The 17359-nt window shown below is 46.3% G+C and overlaps 1 protein-coding gene across 1 annotated transcript in view; it reads left to right on the plus strand.

Moving 5' to 3' along the window:
* ABCC12 (ATP binding cassette subfamily C member 12) overlaps positions 1-17359 on the plus strand; it is a 599698-nt gene that overhangs the window by 488510 nt on the left and 93829 nt on the right. Inside the window, exon 27 of the mRNA XM_069217731.1 lies at positions 10519-10597. Coding sequence (XP_069073832.1) covers positions 10519-10597 — 79 coding nt within the window. The remainder of the gene's footprint in view (positions 1-10518; positions 10598-17359) is intronic.

The raw sequence follows: 17359 nt of genomic DNA on the forward strand, positions 1-17359 counted from the left end.
TTAAGGGGGAAACAGTCCTTCTGGCTAAGGTGGTAACAGAATTTCATTTCCATAAGTACACACACCTCAATACCACCATGAAAACCATCTGAGGAAGAGGGGAGGCTGGCACAGGGTTGTCCTACAAAGAGCAGTAGTAGGTACATTTAGATCATTGTGGTCAGCCCACTAGCCCACCAGGTTGCCTGAGGCTTTGAACCCCACCCCTTTGGTGGAGTACCACTACCATATTTGATGCCTGCCCATTTAGAATCTCTGTAATGAAAGTCCATCTACCAGAGCTTCACACGTACTTTCATTTCTATTGAAAGCAAGGCAGGTTGAAATGATGATGTGGTACATTCAGTGTTCTCTCTATGTTTACAGCAACAAATTCCCGAAGCTGGGGTGTGTTGCTGGAAAGCAAAAGACAAACGTCTCTGACACACAGGGTGTTTTTGACCATCCACTTCCATCAAACTGCTCCCATTTTGCTCTTTTCTTCTGTAGCCATCAAGTTCATCTGCTCTACCTATTGACACATTCATGCTCATGGTCAGAATTCTGCCACTTTATAGCAAGTGCTTTGCCATATAAATCATACACATACTGCACATATAGTCACATACAAAGATTTGTAAAATCTAGAGAACAAAGTTTTAGCTGTCCAAATCTGATAGAGACTTCTAGCTGCAGATTCCTTACCTTTGTATTCCCTGGCGTCAGCTTCGAACCCGGAATTATTTGCTGAGCAATACCCTGTGCGCTCAATTTAAAGAATTTTAATAAACCATGTGCTTCGTATTTGAGTAGGCTGCCCCCACGGGTGAGTCTTTGGGCCCCACAGCATCAGCAGGGGCCCCATTGGGTTTGACGCCGGTGGCTTCAGCACCGTTGGGGACCCCGCGATCTGATATCGGATCCTGACCAACGCCGGTACCACACAGTCGACCTACTCTGGCGTCAAAGTCCCGACGATGATGCTACCCCCACCACGTGCACCCACCCGTGGAAGTAGCACCCTCCTCATTCCAGATGATCCGGAGCAGGAACAATGTCGTACGATGCTGATTCCGACTTCGATGGCACTGACACAGCCCAGATCAGTGCCTGAGGCTGATTTTGAACAGCCAGGCACATGAAATGGGATGGGTCTGAGGACCCTTTAAAGTATGTTTTGGAGCAGGACTGGTATGAGGATCTAGGGGAAGCCAGTGGACTGGATACTTCTCCAGATACTGGCATGCTCTCACCTCCTTCTGTGGCTGTGGAGGAGGGAGCTTCATATGCCATGGTGGTGCATAGAGCAGCTGAGGTCTTGGACCTAGAGTTGCCTACGGTGCCAGTCAGGACTAATATCCTGAAAGAGGTGCTTCAGCCGGGGGTGGCTACATCAGAGCCGATGTTACCCTTCAATGAAGCCCTTAGTGATGTCCTGCTGGGGAGGTAGTCAAAACCCAGCACAAGGGCTCCTGTAAATAGGATAATCAGTCGCCACCATTGACCAGGTCCTACTGACCCTAGTTTCCTCACCAAACACCCCACTCTAGAGAGCTTGGGGGTCCAAGGCTCCACTTCCCATGGTGCCTTCCCTTCTGCTCCCCCAGATAGGGAATCCAAGAGGCTTGACCAACTTGGGAAGATGTTTACTTCCTCCAGCCTGGCATTGAGGTCTGTAAACACCTCATACCTATTGGGCCGTTTTTCCTATACTTTATGGGACACAGTGGCACAGGTGCTGCCCCGGGTCCTGGAGGGCATAATGGACACTCTCACTCAAGCTGTCAAAGATGGGAGAGATGCAGCCAAGTTTACGATTTGGTGTGGTTTGTACACAACCTACTCACTGGGCAGGGTGATTTCATTGACAGTGGCCCTTTGATGCCACGCCTGGCTTCATACAACTGGCTTTTTCGGGGGGATGTCCAGGCAAACCTGATGGACATGCCTTTCAATAGCTCATGCTGTTTTGGAGAAAAGGGAAAATCGGCTCTGGAGTGGTTCAAGGACTCTCAAGCTATGGCCAGATCCTTGGGCCTCTCGGCGCCTGTTTGCCAGCAGTCTACATTTTGCCCCTTTCAAGGCCACGCCACCCACAGGTCAACCACTGTCCTCCATCATCACAGCATCTAGTGCGAGGACGAGGTCGTGGTACCGTCAGGCCCAGAGGGTCTAGCCAGAGGTTGGACACCACCCAGCCCCCCCTTCCACAGCGCCCAAGCCCTACTAGTATGGTTCTGCAAGACCATGTTCGTCCACTTGGAGGGAGGATTCAATTTCATCTCCCTTACTGGTGGTCCATAACATCGGACAAATGGGTCTCGCAGATCATACAGAAGGGCCATTCCCTCCCCTTCCAATCTTTCCCTCCCTCTATCCCTCCATTGAAAGAACAGCTGATAGAGGATCATCTAATTTTGCTCTGAGACGAAGTTCCGGCTCTCTTGGCCAAGAGAGCCATAGAAGGGGTCCCAATGTCTGAAGTAGACAATGGTTATTATTCCCGCTATTTTCTGATTCCAAAAAAGAACAAGGGTCTTTGCCCTATCTTGGATTTAAGGGACATCAATCTCTTCCTCAAAAAGGAGGAATTCAAGATGCTCACTCTTGCTCAGGTCGGTCTTGTCTGTCCTAGACCAAGGAGACTGGATGGTAGTGTTGGACTTGCAGGATGTGTATTTTCACATTTCCTTCCTGCCTGCTCACAGGCGTTACTTGCTGTTCAAGGTGGCCCACGAGAACTTTCAGTTTACCGTGCTTCCCTTCGTTCTCACCGTTGCCCCTTGGGTGTTCACCGAGGTGATGGTGGTAGTAGCAGCTCAACTGCGCAGGTTAGGGATTTCAGTCTTCCCCTACCTTAGCGACTGGCTGTTGAAGGCTCCTACTCCCCAGGCTCTCTTCACCCACCTTCAGACGACTGCGAACCTCTTGCATTCACTAGATTTCACTATAAACGTGCAGAAGTCACACCTGACTCCCTCTCAAAAGCTCCCTTTCATCGGAGCCATTCTGGACACAGTGCAGTTTCTGGTTTATCCTCCTGAGCAGTGATTCCAGGATATTCAGGTTATGATACCAATGTTTTGGCCTCTGTCCTGGATTTTGGTGAGACACTCTGTGAGGCTGTTGGGAATCATGGCCACCTGAATCCTGTCAGTCAAACATGCCATATGGCATATGAGGGCTCTGCAGTGGGACATGAAGTTTCAGTGGGCACAGCATTAGGAAAATCTCACTGAAACGGTTGAGCTCACAGAGGGAACTGCAAAAGACCTGCAGTGGTGGTTAGCGAACTGCGATTGGGTCAGAGGCAGACTCCTCTCCCTTCCACTGCCAGATCTCACAGTAGTGACAGATGTGTCACTTCTGGGATGGGGCGGCCAACCGGGAGAGGCAGAGATCCGAGGCCTCTGGTATCTGGTGAAATCCGGGTCCATTTCAACTTACTGGAGCTCCGGGTGATCCGACTAGCATTGAAAACATTTCTTTCTGTTGTAAAAAGGAAGATAGTGCAGGTGTTCATGGATAACACCACCACAATGTGGCATTGCAGCAAACAGGGCAGTGTGGGGTCGTGGACCCTTTGTCAAGAGTCTGTGCGTCTCTGGACATGGCTGGAACAGGAGGGCATAACCCTGGTGGTTCAATACCTGACAGGTTCTCTGAACGCCAGGGCTGACGAGCTCAGCCTTCGATGCCTAGTGGATCATAAATGGAGGTGGCGCAAGGACTCTTTCTGCCTTGGTTAGATCTGTTTGCCTTCGTAGAGAACTAGCAATGTCAGCAGTATTGCACGTGGGAGTTTCTGCCCAGAGTTCTCAAGAAGATCAAGAATGACCGGGCCCAATTAATCCTAGCGGCTCTGGATTGGGCACGGAGAGTCTGGAATCCCGAGCTTCTCAAAATGAGCATCAATCCTCCGATAAGAGTTCCCCTTCGAGAGGATCTTCTGTTGCAGCAGCAGGGGAGGGTTCCCCACCAGAATCTGTCAACTCTGCGCCTTCAAGCATGGAAATTGAGTGGCATCAGTTGATGACTTTTGACCTTCCTCCCGAAGTCTGTAAAATTATTTTGGCAGCCAGTCATCCCTCCACTAAAACGGTATACACCTGCTTTTGGAAACGCTTTGTATATTATTGTACAGAAAGGCCTATTGATCCTCTTTCTGCTTCTCTTTCTGATATCCTTCTCTTCATATTATTCCTTGCCCAGCAGGGTTTTGCCTTGGGTACTCTCAAGGGCTATCTTTCTGCCTTTTCCGCATTCATTCGGCTGCCTGACTAGCCTTCACTTTTCAAATTCCCTTTTTTACATATATTTCTCAAAGGGCTTGTACATAGGTTTCCACCTACCCGCTTTGTTATGCCACAATGGGAACTAAATCTGGTCCTTACATGTCTTATGTGTGCTCCCTTAGAGCCTTTACACAACTGCCCCCTCCGGCTGCTCACTATCAAGACAGCCTTCACAGTGGCAATAACATCTGCCAAAAGGGTGGATGAGATGCAAACTCTGTCATTAAAGCCACTGTATCTCACTATCTATCCGGACAAGGTGGTACTCAGAACCCGTGCCTCTTTCCTCCCCAAAGTGGTGACCCCATTTCATCTCGGTCAGAATATCACCCTGCCCACCTTCTTTGCTCCACCTCATCCCTCTAAAGAAGAGGAGCAAATCCACCGACTGGACCCAAAAAGAGCATTGTTGTTCTACCTTGATCGCACAAAAGAGTTCCGGGTGGATGACCAACTGTTTGTGGGGTACGTTGGAGCAAAGAAGTGCTGTGTTGTTCTCTGCATCAAGATCTGCTACGCACTGGCCAGGAAGCAGCTTCCTAAAGGCTTGAGGGCTCATTCTACCAGGGACAAAGCTGCTGCCAGTGTGCTGGTGGAGGTTTGTCAGACGACAACGTGGGCATCTTTGCACACGTTTGCAACACATTACTGCCTGGACAATCAGGTACGGAGAGACAGACACTTTGCCCATTCAGTCCTACAGGACTTTTTAGTGTAGTAGAGGTATCCGCAGCCCACCGCTAGGAGGTTATGGTTTGGGTATCTATTTAAAGGTAAGGAATCTGCAGTTAGAAGTCTCTATCAGATGAACAAGCTACTTACCTTCAGTAACGCATTATCTGGTAGAGACTCTATCTGTCAGCAGACTCCTTACACTCACCCATGCCTCCCCGCCCTGCAGATATGACTAGTAGGGTTAGTGTTTATCCCTTTCAGGGCCCTATTTTTGAACCGATAAACTGTTGGTTCTATCCATGACTGCGCTTCTGGGGTGGAAGTTTGTGGGGAAAACTGACGTACGTGTGCTTTGGGGTGCCTTTTTAGGCGACAGTGATGTCGCAGATGGCTCCAACAATACTGACGACACCATGCAGAGCTGAACAATGCACTTGGATCCGAAAGACGGCACATGATGGCACGCGCGGGGTTTTGCTCAGCAAAAAATTCCAGATTCTGAGCTGATGCCAGGGAATTCAAAGGTGAGGGATCTGCAGCTAGATAGAGTCTCTACCAGATAATGCAATACCGACGGTAAGAAACTTGTTGATCAAGTTCAAGATACATCAAGGGCCTCATTTACAATAAACTGGCGCATCAATCACAATGCGCCAGGTTTGCTTACGCCGCCCCCCCTAACAACACTATGATAGCACTGTATTTACAATAAAACGAACCATGGCGCTCGTTACCATAGCTGTGTCAGAATTTCTGATGCAGTTGTGGTGCTTTGCTGGAGTAGCATCAAAAATGTTGATCCTAGTCCAGCAAAGCTTGGGGAGGCCCATTGAAAACTGCATAGCATCACTTTAACGCCTGCCCTTGAGAAGGCATTACCAAATTACACTAGAATGACACAGCCATTCCTGTGGGCCTCCTAGCGGGGGAATCCCTCCCTTGCATACATCATACCTGGTGCAGGTGTAATGTGGTGCAAGGGTTTACAAGCTGGCGTAATAGCCCCATTGCGTCAGTTTGTAAATATGGCGTGGAGTGGAGGACTGTTCTGCACTGCTGTAGCGTCAAAGAACAATGATGCTACGGTGGCGCAAGGGGCTTGTATCTGAGCCCAAAGTCTTTGTAGCTGCTCATTTATACCATCTCACTCCTTCCACTAAGTCAACTCAGTGAATTGCATTCCTGGTGCTGCAGTGAGCAGTGTGCATCTTGCATCTCAAATTGTTGAGAGTTTGGCACAGTAAGGACAGCATTTTATCAGTTAATATAGATATCATTGAATTATGGTGTGGCTTAATTTGTAAATAAATGAGAGGTGGGCCCCAAAGCTCTGCTCAGAAGCCCGCAGCCAGTACAATTAAATGTCAGAGTGTCGAATACGAAGCTGTGTAGTTTTGAATTCACCTTAGGCTTCTTTAATCCAATACCTGACACTCCCTCCCACTTTACTTCACAATTACAGGTTCCCCTTTATCCTTTTGTGGTGTTTTTTCTACCTTTCTCTTCCTGTGTCTTTCTACTTTACGTTTATCTCTCTAGCGCTATTGGTAAATGTTTGATGGGGTGAAACATGTGCCAGTTCCCACAAATAAGTGCTGGTGGCTCCCACCAGCAACCATCGGCTCAAATTAAGCACTGATATTGCAATACCGTAGACTGCACCCTGATGGGCTTTCTGGACTGAACATCTGGTTTTATGTGCCTGCATTGTACAGTACATTTCTCATAGTTAGGTGCACTATATTAGCTCACAAAAAGAAAGAAGCAACCCCTGTTCAACGCTTCTCTGAAAATCAGACCTTAGCTCAGAGAAATATTGAGTCAAACGACTTCTCTTTACACATTACTGATGCATAAAAACAGGAGCTTGTCTCTGTGCTGAGCCAGCACGGGTGTTGCTCAGGTCTTGAGCAATAGGAAATGATTGAACATGCTGCTGTCAGCCTGAATTGATGTTTTAACCTTTCATTACCAGTGGTCACAATTTGTGCACCGCCCTTTGGCAAATCCAACAGTATTTTGTTAACAGACTTATGTACTAATAGATTGGTCCACAAAATACTAAGGTCCAGATTTACTAAATTATCATGCAGTGCAGCTCAGCAGCCAAATAAAAAATGCAGCTTTGCATTGGGTGAGAAGGAGAGAGAAGGAGAGCAGGAGAGCACCATAATGGCAGAGTTATGGCTCTCTCCTCCTCTCTCTCTCTCTAGTGCCGGCGTAGAAATTTGCTGCTGAGCACCAAGCACACAACCACTGTGCTGTACTTAGGTTTTGTAACTCTTCCTGACCTACTTTTTGCACCTATAGTTTTTAGTGGGTTTGAAGTAATTTTGTCATGAACTATGTTGTTGGTTTTAGCAGCCTAGTATGAGTGTTTTCTCATGTATTACATTGCAAAGGTGTTTATTAATCTAGCAATAACGATTATCATACACTGCGCTATAGTGTGAGGGTGTCTGCATGAGTCTAGCAGAAGTTTTGTACGGGAAGAATGAATTCCCTTCCACTACAGAATACTAAGCTTAGACTAATTTTAAAATGTTTCTCACCTTGTAAGTGTGCTAGACAGTGAAGCACACATGTAAAGTTGGAAAAATAAGGAGAATTCGAACCATTTTGCAGTGATAGCGCCTATTTGACATGGGCATTATTTTTTGAATGCAAAACCCTGTCTACTTTTTTGGTAAGTAGCGTTTTGCATTTAAAAACCATCAGTGGTTGCATGGGAACGTCCTTGGACCATCAACCAAACATCTCCTTGGTGCTAAGTAATACAAAGCAGCGCTATGCAATGCTCTGCGTTACTTTCAAGTGTTTTCTCAGCTCAAAGCACATTTTACCCTGGAAAGGAATTGGGGAAAAAAGGTTTGGAATCAATTTGCATTACTTTTGTGATGCAAAAATACCACAAAAGCTTAGTGAATACACCCCTAAATCTCAGTGGGTCAGAATTCATCCTACCTCATGATAAGGTAGGTCCCAAAGTGCAACCAACTACAATTTTCTGCCATCACCATGATAGTGGCCAGCTGGAGTCAACAGAGCACTATGTCTACGATTGGTTTCAAATAAATAAATTTCAGCCTATTTTCCTTAAGGAAAAATGGTAAGCAATTAGCAAAAAAACAGAAAAGTTTTTTAAACTATTTTTTAGGATTAGGCAATGTGTCTATGGTTTTTGGACCATTTATAAAGGGGATGGTGTCCCTTGGGGACTATTTCCCATTTGTGAAAGGGTTACCACCTCCTTTGAGGTGTCTGTACAACATAAATGTTTTGCGACCACAAACAGGTTGAAAAACATTAATATATACTATAAGGAATAGCTGTATGGAAGGGAAGCCCTAAACACATAACTTCCAAATAGTGATTCCTTAGTTATTTGGTAAGATGTTACCAGTAGGAAAGTGCCCTTTTTGGATGGCCACCCCCACACCTTTTGCTCTAGATGTTGTTAGTTTTATCTCTGAAAGTGCAATGGAGCCTGCTAACCAGGCTCCAGTGTCACTGATCTGTCCCTAAATTGGTCAATGTGAATTGCTATCCCTAACTAGCAACTGCCCTTATAAATCCCTAGTATAAGATACAGTGGTACAGAGGGAATGGGTATTAAAGGTGTCACCAGGGCCTGAGGTACTGTTGGTGCCACCCTGCCATTCTAGACTGCAGGAGCAGTGTAAATGCTCAAACTTGACCATGCCACCACTATGTGCAGCACAGCCAAAACACTATTTTTAATATATGTCTCTCACCCCTAAGGAAGGCCCTCCTGAGTCCAGAAAACAGAGTGCATTATATTGAAGGTGTGGACATATACGTGCAAGCTTATATGTTTCTATAGTGGCCTTTTCCATTAGAGGCTACTATAAGTGAATGATGGTCCATTGGATAACATGGGCTGACATCTGGGCAAACCTTAGGTTGCCAGCTCCATTATGGTACCACTGAAATGGGTTATGTTTGGTATCCAACATTGTGCCACATCTCATGTCATGGGTGATGTGGCATGAACCCAGTGAGCAACCTAAGAGGTTGCCCAACAAGTTGCCCCAGTTTATCCGTGCTTTGGCTGCCAGCTTGCAGCTGCTGCTCCAAGAAAGGTTTCTGTCCCCTTGTGAAAAAGTATGAACCCTCCCAGGACTCAGGACAAAAACCTTGATGGGAAGACAAGGAAAAAACACATGATGGATGGAATGCTGAGCAACTTCAAACATTCAGCCCCAGTCACAGATTTGGACATAAATCCATTGTTATTTTTGCTCACCATGCTATTCCAGTTTTAACCAAGCCATGTGCAAATCAGTTTTGACCCTGCTCCCCCTGGGATCAGCACAGCCTGAACTGTCAGTTCAGGTTCTCTGGAAACAGCATGCTGGGGCCAGTTTCGGGGTATTACCCCTCATCTGCTAGGCTAGCTTGAATCCTATGGAGTGGCGAGCAGGTTTTTGCATTTGTCCCACTTGGGGTGACAAATGCAAAAAGAACAGATGATGGACACAATGCTGAACAATGTCAAACATTCACCCCCAGTCAGAGATCTGGGCTTAAAGCCATTGTTTTTTTGCTCGCCACACCATTCCAGTTAAGACTCACCCATATGCAAATCAGTCTTGACCCTGTTCCACATGGGAACAGTACAGCCCGAACTGCCAGACCAGGTCATTCCTGGACAGAAACAAGCGTCCTGGGAAAGATTTTGGGGTATCACCCACTGTCACAGTGGTAAAGCCAGCAATCACTGCCGCCGTTCTGCACCACAGATAGCCAAGCACACCTCTGTATCCAAGATGCCTGAACTAGGTAGAATTCTTCTGCCTGGGGACTCCTGGTCCAGAGGCCCACACAAGCTTAATCCCACAAAATCAGCCTGCAAAGGACCGAGAGTCACAAGTACTCTTTTTCAGAATCCGCACGATTTTCGGATGCTAGAACACTTCCCGGTGAGATTTCTTAATATGGGCAGTTGCGTGGGGTCGTAACCATTTGTGTTGAGAAAGGTGCTGCTCGAGTAGAAAATCTACTCGAGTGACAGAAAGAAGCAGCTCCCTCTACTGCATCGCATGGTACAGTTTGCACTTATTTTAAATGCGGGACAAGCTCCTGGTGCTAAAAAGCACACAAGCAGCATGATGTGCCCATATTCATCCCACTCGCCGTACTTCACTGAATCTCGCAGAGCTTTTATGTTACTGCACAGTATTCTGCAGAGTGAAACTGTGCGAGTTCTACCCAGGCCTACACACAGTCACCCAACTATTGCCAAAAGGCCTACATACAGTCACCCAACTATTGCCAAACTCTGTCCCTAACAGAAAGCCACACCTATTGGATTTGCAAATATTTGCTTCTTATCTGTCTTCTTTTGTTAGCATTTTTCTATTTGTGCTACAGTTATTTTGATTTTGTTGTCAGTGAAATTGATTGTTTGGTTGTTATAGTTTGATGGTGAAAACTGTAGATTAATTCCACAGAATCCTCAGCTCTTGGGACTTTATTGAAGTGAAATGGCTCTGTTTTGTGCAGCAGCCCATCTTCATTAAAACTTTCATTTATTTCTGCATAACAGGTACAACTTAGATCCATTTGATAACTATTCAGATGAGCAAATCTGGCAAGCACTGGAAAGGACATTCATGAAAACTACAGTGAGTAACACATTGATGTTGATGTATATTCGTGTGTTCCATACCGTATGTTCTGTTATAGTTCTGTCATAACTTAAAAAGAATGCCCTCTGAGGACACAGGGCTAGCACCAGTTCTCCCTTCTGAGACACTAATCACGTTCAGAAAGTCATGCTTTTAATGTAAAGATAATGCTGATTCTCACTAAGGAGAGAAGGAATAAGGAAAAAGGACTAGCAGGAAACCATGGGCAAGATGTAGTTTGGATAGTAAATGTCCCTTTAATGATTTAGGGATGTGCTGCTGGCACTCATGGCCAAGTGCCTAAGCTATGGTGGTCAGTTTTCACTCTGGCTCCTTGCTGCAACTCACTTCAAAATACCATACATTTTAGAGTGCTGGTAACTGCTAACAGAACCGCAACTCCTGGGAGATAACTCTTGTCCGCCAAGAGCTCACAAAGCCACAGCAGATATAACAGAGGAGAAATTTATCACTAGGACCAAACCCCCTGAAGCTACTGTTCAGAAATATTATGGCTTCACGTAGCACCCTATTCCTTTACCTGTGTGACCATTTTCCTACCCTTAGACTCTTATCTGGTCTGTGGAATTGGTTTATTCTATACAAAAAACGACTATGAATAAACCTCAGAGACAGTTGACTTCACAAGGAACTGAACTACTACTGAGACCTCAAGTGAAGAGTCCCAGATATAGTGATCTTCAGGAATGGGCACAGTAGAGATCAAATAGTGACTGTTTAGATAGAAGGTGATGATACAGATGTTTTGATAGGAAGATGCTGCACAAAGAAATCCAATTTCAGAAAAGGCATTGTGAACCAGAGAAGAAGTGGCTCCCACAAGAACTACTCCAGAAGAATGATGTTCATAGAAATGAAATGTATTTGCGGGAACTGATACCAAAACAGTAATGTTCAAAGGATAAGCTGTAGTTCCAAAGTCCCTTGTCCCACAAATTGTTTTGTTAAGAGGGAAGGCATCTTTTTTCCAGGAAGGGTAACTCATATTAATAAAATGACTGCCTTTCTTAGGGTCATATTGTGATGGGAAGCAACCTCCATAACAAATGATGTTCATTATCTATGGGCCCAGCTCAGACAGGTGACATGACAGCCGATAGGTTCAGTAAACTAAGATGAGATGAACTGTGTTACTAAAAGGAATGTTTGCAGAGTACTAGTAATTCTAAATAATTTGTAAAGGGGTATATACTCAAGCACATGTAACCCAAAACATTGCTTCTTTTATAAGTGCAAAGAGTTGGGCTGTGTAAGAACATGCCTCTTTTTAATTAGCACCCCATTTGTTATTACTGATGCCGTTGATTTTTTAACACTGTGCACTGGGACCCTGCTAACCAAGCAATGGTGCATGTGCTCTGACTCCTCACAAATTGGCTAAAAATCCTAAATGGCACATTTAACTTACCTGTAAGTCCCTAGTATATGGTACACAGTGTACCCAGGGCCTGTAAATGATGGCACCGAATGATGTTGGTGATGGATCCGCACCTCATGTGTCTTTGGTGCCTGGAGCACGATCATGACCTGAAGTCGTGCTCTGAGTGTCGGGCCATGAATCCGACAGCTTTGAGGGAGCGGTCTCTAAACCTAATGGCGCCTGATACTGGACTCCGCAGCGCTCCCGGTCTCGTTCGAGAGGAAGGTCTCGAGACCGACCGCGGAGTCACCACCACTCTTTGTCCTCGAAGTCATCGGGACATTCGGGTCATAAGAAAAAGAAGTCGAATAAGAACAAACGTTCTCCGATTTCACCCCTCGCTTGGACGATGCGGCGAGGGAAGAGCGTCGACGCTCTAGGCCTCTGTCCACGGAGCCTCTATCTGGGTCCACCCGCTTTCCTGACTTCCCAGGAGCCGGAGTCACCCCTGCCCAGCTCAAAGAGTCTTATCAGGCAATATGCCTCATTTTTGGACAGACTGAACCACCTTCGATGCTCTGGGGCACAGGTGATTAGGTGAGGACCACCTTGGGTTCGAAGTTGTCGGCTTCGGCCCCGGCTCTGGAGGGCTCCTCCAGATCCTATCTCAGATTCGCCCAGATGCCGGTCTTGCCACAGTGACCTTCCCTGGCGTCGGGGCAGACGACGATGCTCCCAACGTAGGTTGGGCCCACAATCGATGTTGATCCTGTTCTCATACCCGACGACCCAGAGCCGGAACAAAGTCGCTTGATGCTGATTCCATTCTCGATCGGCTCTCCTGGGCCCAGGGTTGATCCCCAGACCCTTATACTTACAGGTATGGATCTGGGGAAAGTTTAGAGGGACACTTTAGAATACAAGCTTGACCCCCAAATGGACTGGGTGCAGGATTTGGGTGATGCCAGTGGTCTAGACACCTCATCTGACACTGGTATGCTATCTCCCCCTACCATGGCTAAGGAGGAGGGTGCCACGTACTCCATAGGAGAGTGGGGTGTTGGGTGATACGGGCGGCTCATGTCTTGGACCTTGAGCTAACTTCTGTGGAGGTTAGGCCTAATATCCTAACCGACGTGCTTCAGCTGGGGTCTTCCACATCAGAACCCTGTTCTCCCCTTTAATGAGGCACTGATAGATGTCCTTTAGGGTACTTGGTCCATATCCAGCACAGGGGCTCCTGTGAATAGGACGATTGCCCGCCGCCATTGGCCTGCACCAACAGACCCGAAATTACACACCCAACACCCCACGCCTGAGAGCCTTGTCTCTGGACTTGGCTGGAACATCAGGACATTTCCCTGGTGGTTCAACATCTGGCGGGTTCTTTGAACGCCGTAGTGGACAAACTCAACAGACGATGCATAGTCGATCACAAATGTCTTCTCCACCCAGAGATGGCGCAAGGTCTTTTTCAGCAGTGGGGAGAGCCTTGGCTAGATCTCTTCACCTCTGCAGTGTACACGCTATGTCAGCTGTTTTGTGCATTGAGTTTCCAAGGTGGCACTCGCTGGTTGACGTCTTTCGTCTTCAGTGGAGCTCAGGCCTCCCGTATGCCTGTCCGCCCATACCACTTCTGCCCAGAGTTCTGAAGAAGATCAGGCAAGACCGGGACCAAGTTATTCTGGTGGCTCCGGACTGGGCACAAAAAGTCTGGTATCCTGAGATCTTGAGCATGGCCATTGCTCCTCCAATCAGACTGCCCATTCAGGAGGATCTTCTGTCCCAGCAGCAGGGGAGGGTCATCCACTTGAACCTGTCTACTCTATGCCTCCTTGCGTGGAGATTGAGCGGTGACAGTTGACGGCTTTTGACCTTCCACCCGAAGTTTGTAACATCATCTTGGCAGCCAGGCATCCCTCCACCAAAACAGTATACGCCTGTAGTTGGAAATAATTTGTGGCATGGTGTATCGACAAATCTGTCAATCCTCTCTCTGCAAAGTTCTGATCTTTGTTTTCTCTCTTGCCCAACAGGGCTCTGCCTTGGGCACCCGTAAAGGCTATCTTTCTGCTATCTCTGCCTTCCTGAGACTACCTGACCAACCTTCTTTAGTCAAATCTCCCACTGTAGGGAGGTTTCTCAAAGGCCTCACACATCTCTTCCCACGTATCCCATTTATGATGCCCCAATGGGATTTAAATTAAATCCTCACATATCTGATGTGCACTCCATTCAAGCTGCTTCATAGCTCCCCTTTATGGCTCCTAACCATCAGGACTGCCTTCTTGATTGCCATTACCTATGCTCGCAGACTAAGTGAGCTCCAAGCTCTGTCATCTAAACCACCTTTTCTGGCAGTACATCCTGACAAAGTGGTACTCCGCACTATGGCTTCTTTTCTCCCTATAGTGGTAACACCCTTTGATGTGGGTCAATCCATCACCTTGCCTACTTTTTACCCACATCCCTCACATGAGGAGAAAAGACTCTAATGTCTTGACCCAAAAAGAATGTTGGTGTTCTACCTTGATCGTACTAAAGACTTCCGGGTGGACGATCAACTCTTTGTGGTATATGTGGGGGTAAGAAAGGGAAGGAGGTGCAAAAGAGAACCATTTCATGATTGGTCCTCCTATGCATCAAAATGTGCTAAGCTTTGGCAAAGAAGCAACCCCCTGAGGGATTGCGAGCTCACTGAAATAGAGCAACTGCAGCTACCACAGCATTAGCATGAGACGTTCCAATCTTGGACATCTGTCAGGCAGCCACGTGGGCATCTCTGCACATGTTTACCAAGCACAACTGCCTGGACAGTCAGGTCCGTATGGATGGCTACTTTGGTTGTTCAGTCCTACAGGACTTCCTGGTGTAATCTTGGTTCACAGCCCACCTACAGGGATGGTATTGCTAGGGTATCTATTCAAAAGGTAAGGAATCTGCAACTAGAAGTCTCTATCAGATGCACAGGTTACTTACTTTCGGTAACAATGCAAATGCGGCGCTAAAAAAGTATAAATATGGGCTTTAGTATTTTCTTATTCTTACTTTCTCATCAAAAAGGAAGGTTTAGGCCTGTTAAAAGAGTGACACTAACAGATAGAATTACAAGTTACTTACTTTCTGTAACAATATATCTGGTGGAGACAAATTCTATTTGCAGATTCCTTACTGACCCGCCCATCATCCCCACTCTGCAAACTGATTTTTGGGGTCAGGAACTTTCCTTAAAGGGCTCTAGCTTTGGTGCACCGCTATCAGTGTTCTTCATGGCTCCGCGCTTCTGACGTGGAAAGTTTGGAAAGAAACTGACGTCAGCGCACCGGGGTGACACCTAAATACGACCACGGCGTCATCACAGCGAACACAATGCCACTGAGGCCCGCAGAGTCGACCGAAACCCCCTGACGGCGCGCAGAGGTACTGCTTCAAAGAAAAAGTCTCCGGATCCAGTCTGAAGCCTGGGGGAATTCAAAAGGTAAGGAATCTGCAACTAGAATATGTCTCTACCAGATATATCATTACCGAAGGTAAGTAAATTGTACTTCTACCTGTTAGTGTCACTCTTTTAACAGGCCTAAACCTTCCTTTTTAATGTGCATAAGAAAATACTAAGGCCCATATTTATACTTTTTTAGCGCTGCATTTGCGCCGCTTTTTGACACAAAAGTGGCGCAAACTTACAAAATACAACTGTATTGTATTTTGTACGTTTGCGCCGCTTTTGCGTCAAAAAATGACGCAAATGTGATGCTAAAAAAGTATAAATATGGGCCTAAGTTGGGCACTAAAATGCCTGTAGGGCAGGGTGGATGTGTTTTAAAAAGTAGGAAATATGTGCTTAAGTGTTAAAATGCCCTAGCAGTGAAAACATTTCCAAAGTTGGTTTTCATTCTGCCAAAGCTGGGTTTCCCATAGAAAAGCACTAGGTTACATTATAACACCATATAATGCATTCCTTCAGTTTGATAATAGCCACAGCCATTGTTCAAATACTCAAGGTCATAGTAATTTAAAATACAATCTGATGGTAAAGTTGGGTTTAAATTTGCTATTTAAAAAAATGCCACTGGCACTTGGTAGCCTGCTGGATTGCTCCCAGCAAAGAGAACAAAAGGGGCTTGGCTGGGAGGTCGTGTGATCTCCTCCTGACATGATGGCCTAGGAGATGTGCCTGCCAGCTGCACAAGCTTCAAAGGGCCATTCTATGTAATAGGCAAATGTAACTCATACTTAGGCCTGCCCCATCCAACTAGTAAGAGTGGCATCAATCCTAGTGGAGTGCAAACCTGTTCCAGACTGGTTTCCAGGGGGAGTTTCTCATTTCCTTAGACACACTTCAGGGATGTGTCCAGGGCTGTTGCGTGGGGGCACAAATGTTCTGCTGTGTTGGATTTGGCAGAGCAGTACAGCAGATGATGGATTATGTGGAAAAAGCTGCAAAGTCGCATGGATGCAAAAACCTCTCTATCCCAGCATCACATAAATTCTGAAGCCCTGCTTATATCCCAAAAATAATCTATAAAAAAGATAAAAGGGATAGATCATGGGGATGAGCATGGCAGATGTTATATTTCAGGGCTCTGTGATCTGGGCATTCATGGTGTCATAGTAAAATGATAGTGATTTTCGAAAGCACAAGTGAGGTGTGCAATGACACCCAGGTATAACAAAGAGCTTGTGTGACAACAAACCAGACGATGAAATACAAGCCTCTAAAAACTGATGAGACTCAAAATGGCAGTCGGTAGGATCTTTCAGTGCCTGATGTGAGGCAGGGCACTAAGAACCGACAGTATTTCGAGCAGGAGTAAGGACCTCCCTGGTAGATAATTCTGCCAGTTATACTGGAACTAGCATGAACTGCACCCCCTGGGTGGCGCATAGGTTGGGTGGATGTGACAGGAAGGAGATCCTCCGAGAAAGGCACAGGTTATAGTGGGCCTGATGATAGGCTCTGATCCTTATGAAAGTAGTCTGAATGTACAGTGACCACCATGGTTCTAAAAGGGTAAAGGATGTCGATGTGGGATTTCTTTGGCCTATGCAATAAACCCTAAATGGCTACCACAGCGAGTATAAATACAGGGTTGAGCAAATTATCCAACAGCAAGAAAGAGGTGAGGGGAGCACAGGACTCCATATTAAAAAAGCTGTAAAGGCAGAAAGATCCAGCTCTATCTTGTAAACAAAGAATGGAGGCAATGGAGTCTAGTGTGGAATAAATAGAGCTGGCAACTAAATATAGACATCACAGTCAGTTGTCTGGAGACCAAATCCAGAGGAGTGCAGAAGCAGAAACATGGGTGCAAATGTGATGTATATTTCAGACAGTAAAATGGAGGTGCTGGAAAACCAAGGCAAGCAGTTTCCATTGG

Source organism: Pleurodeles waltl, chromosome 12 (genome assembly GCF_031143425.1).
Source record: "Pleurodeles waltl isolate 20211129_DDA chromosome 12, aPleWal1.hap1.20221129, whole genome shotgun sequence".
Taxonomy (NCBI): domain Eukaryota; kingdom Metazoa; phylum Chordata; class Amphibia; order Caudata; family Salamandridae; genus Pleurodeles; species Pleurodeles waltl.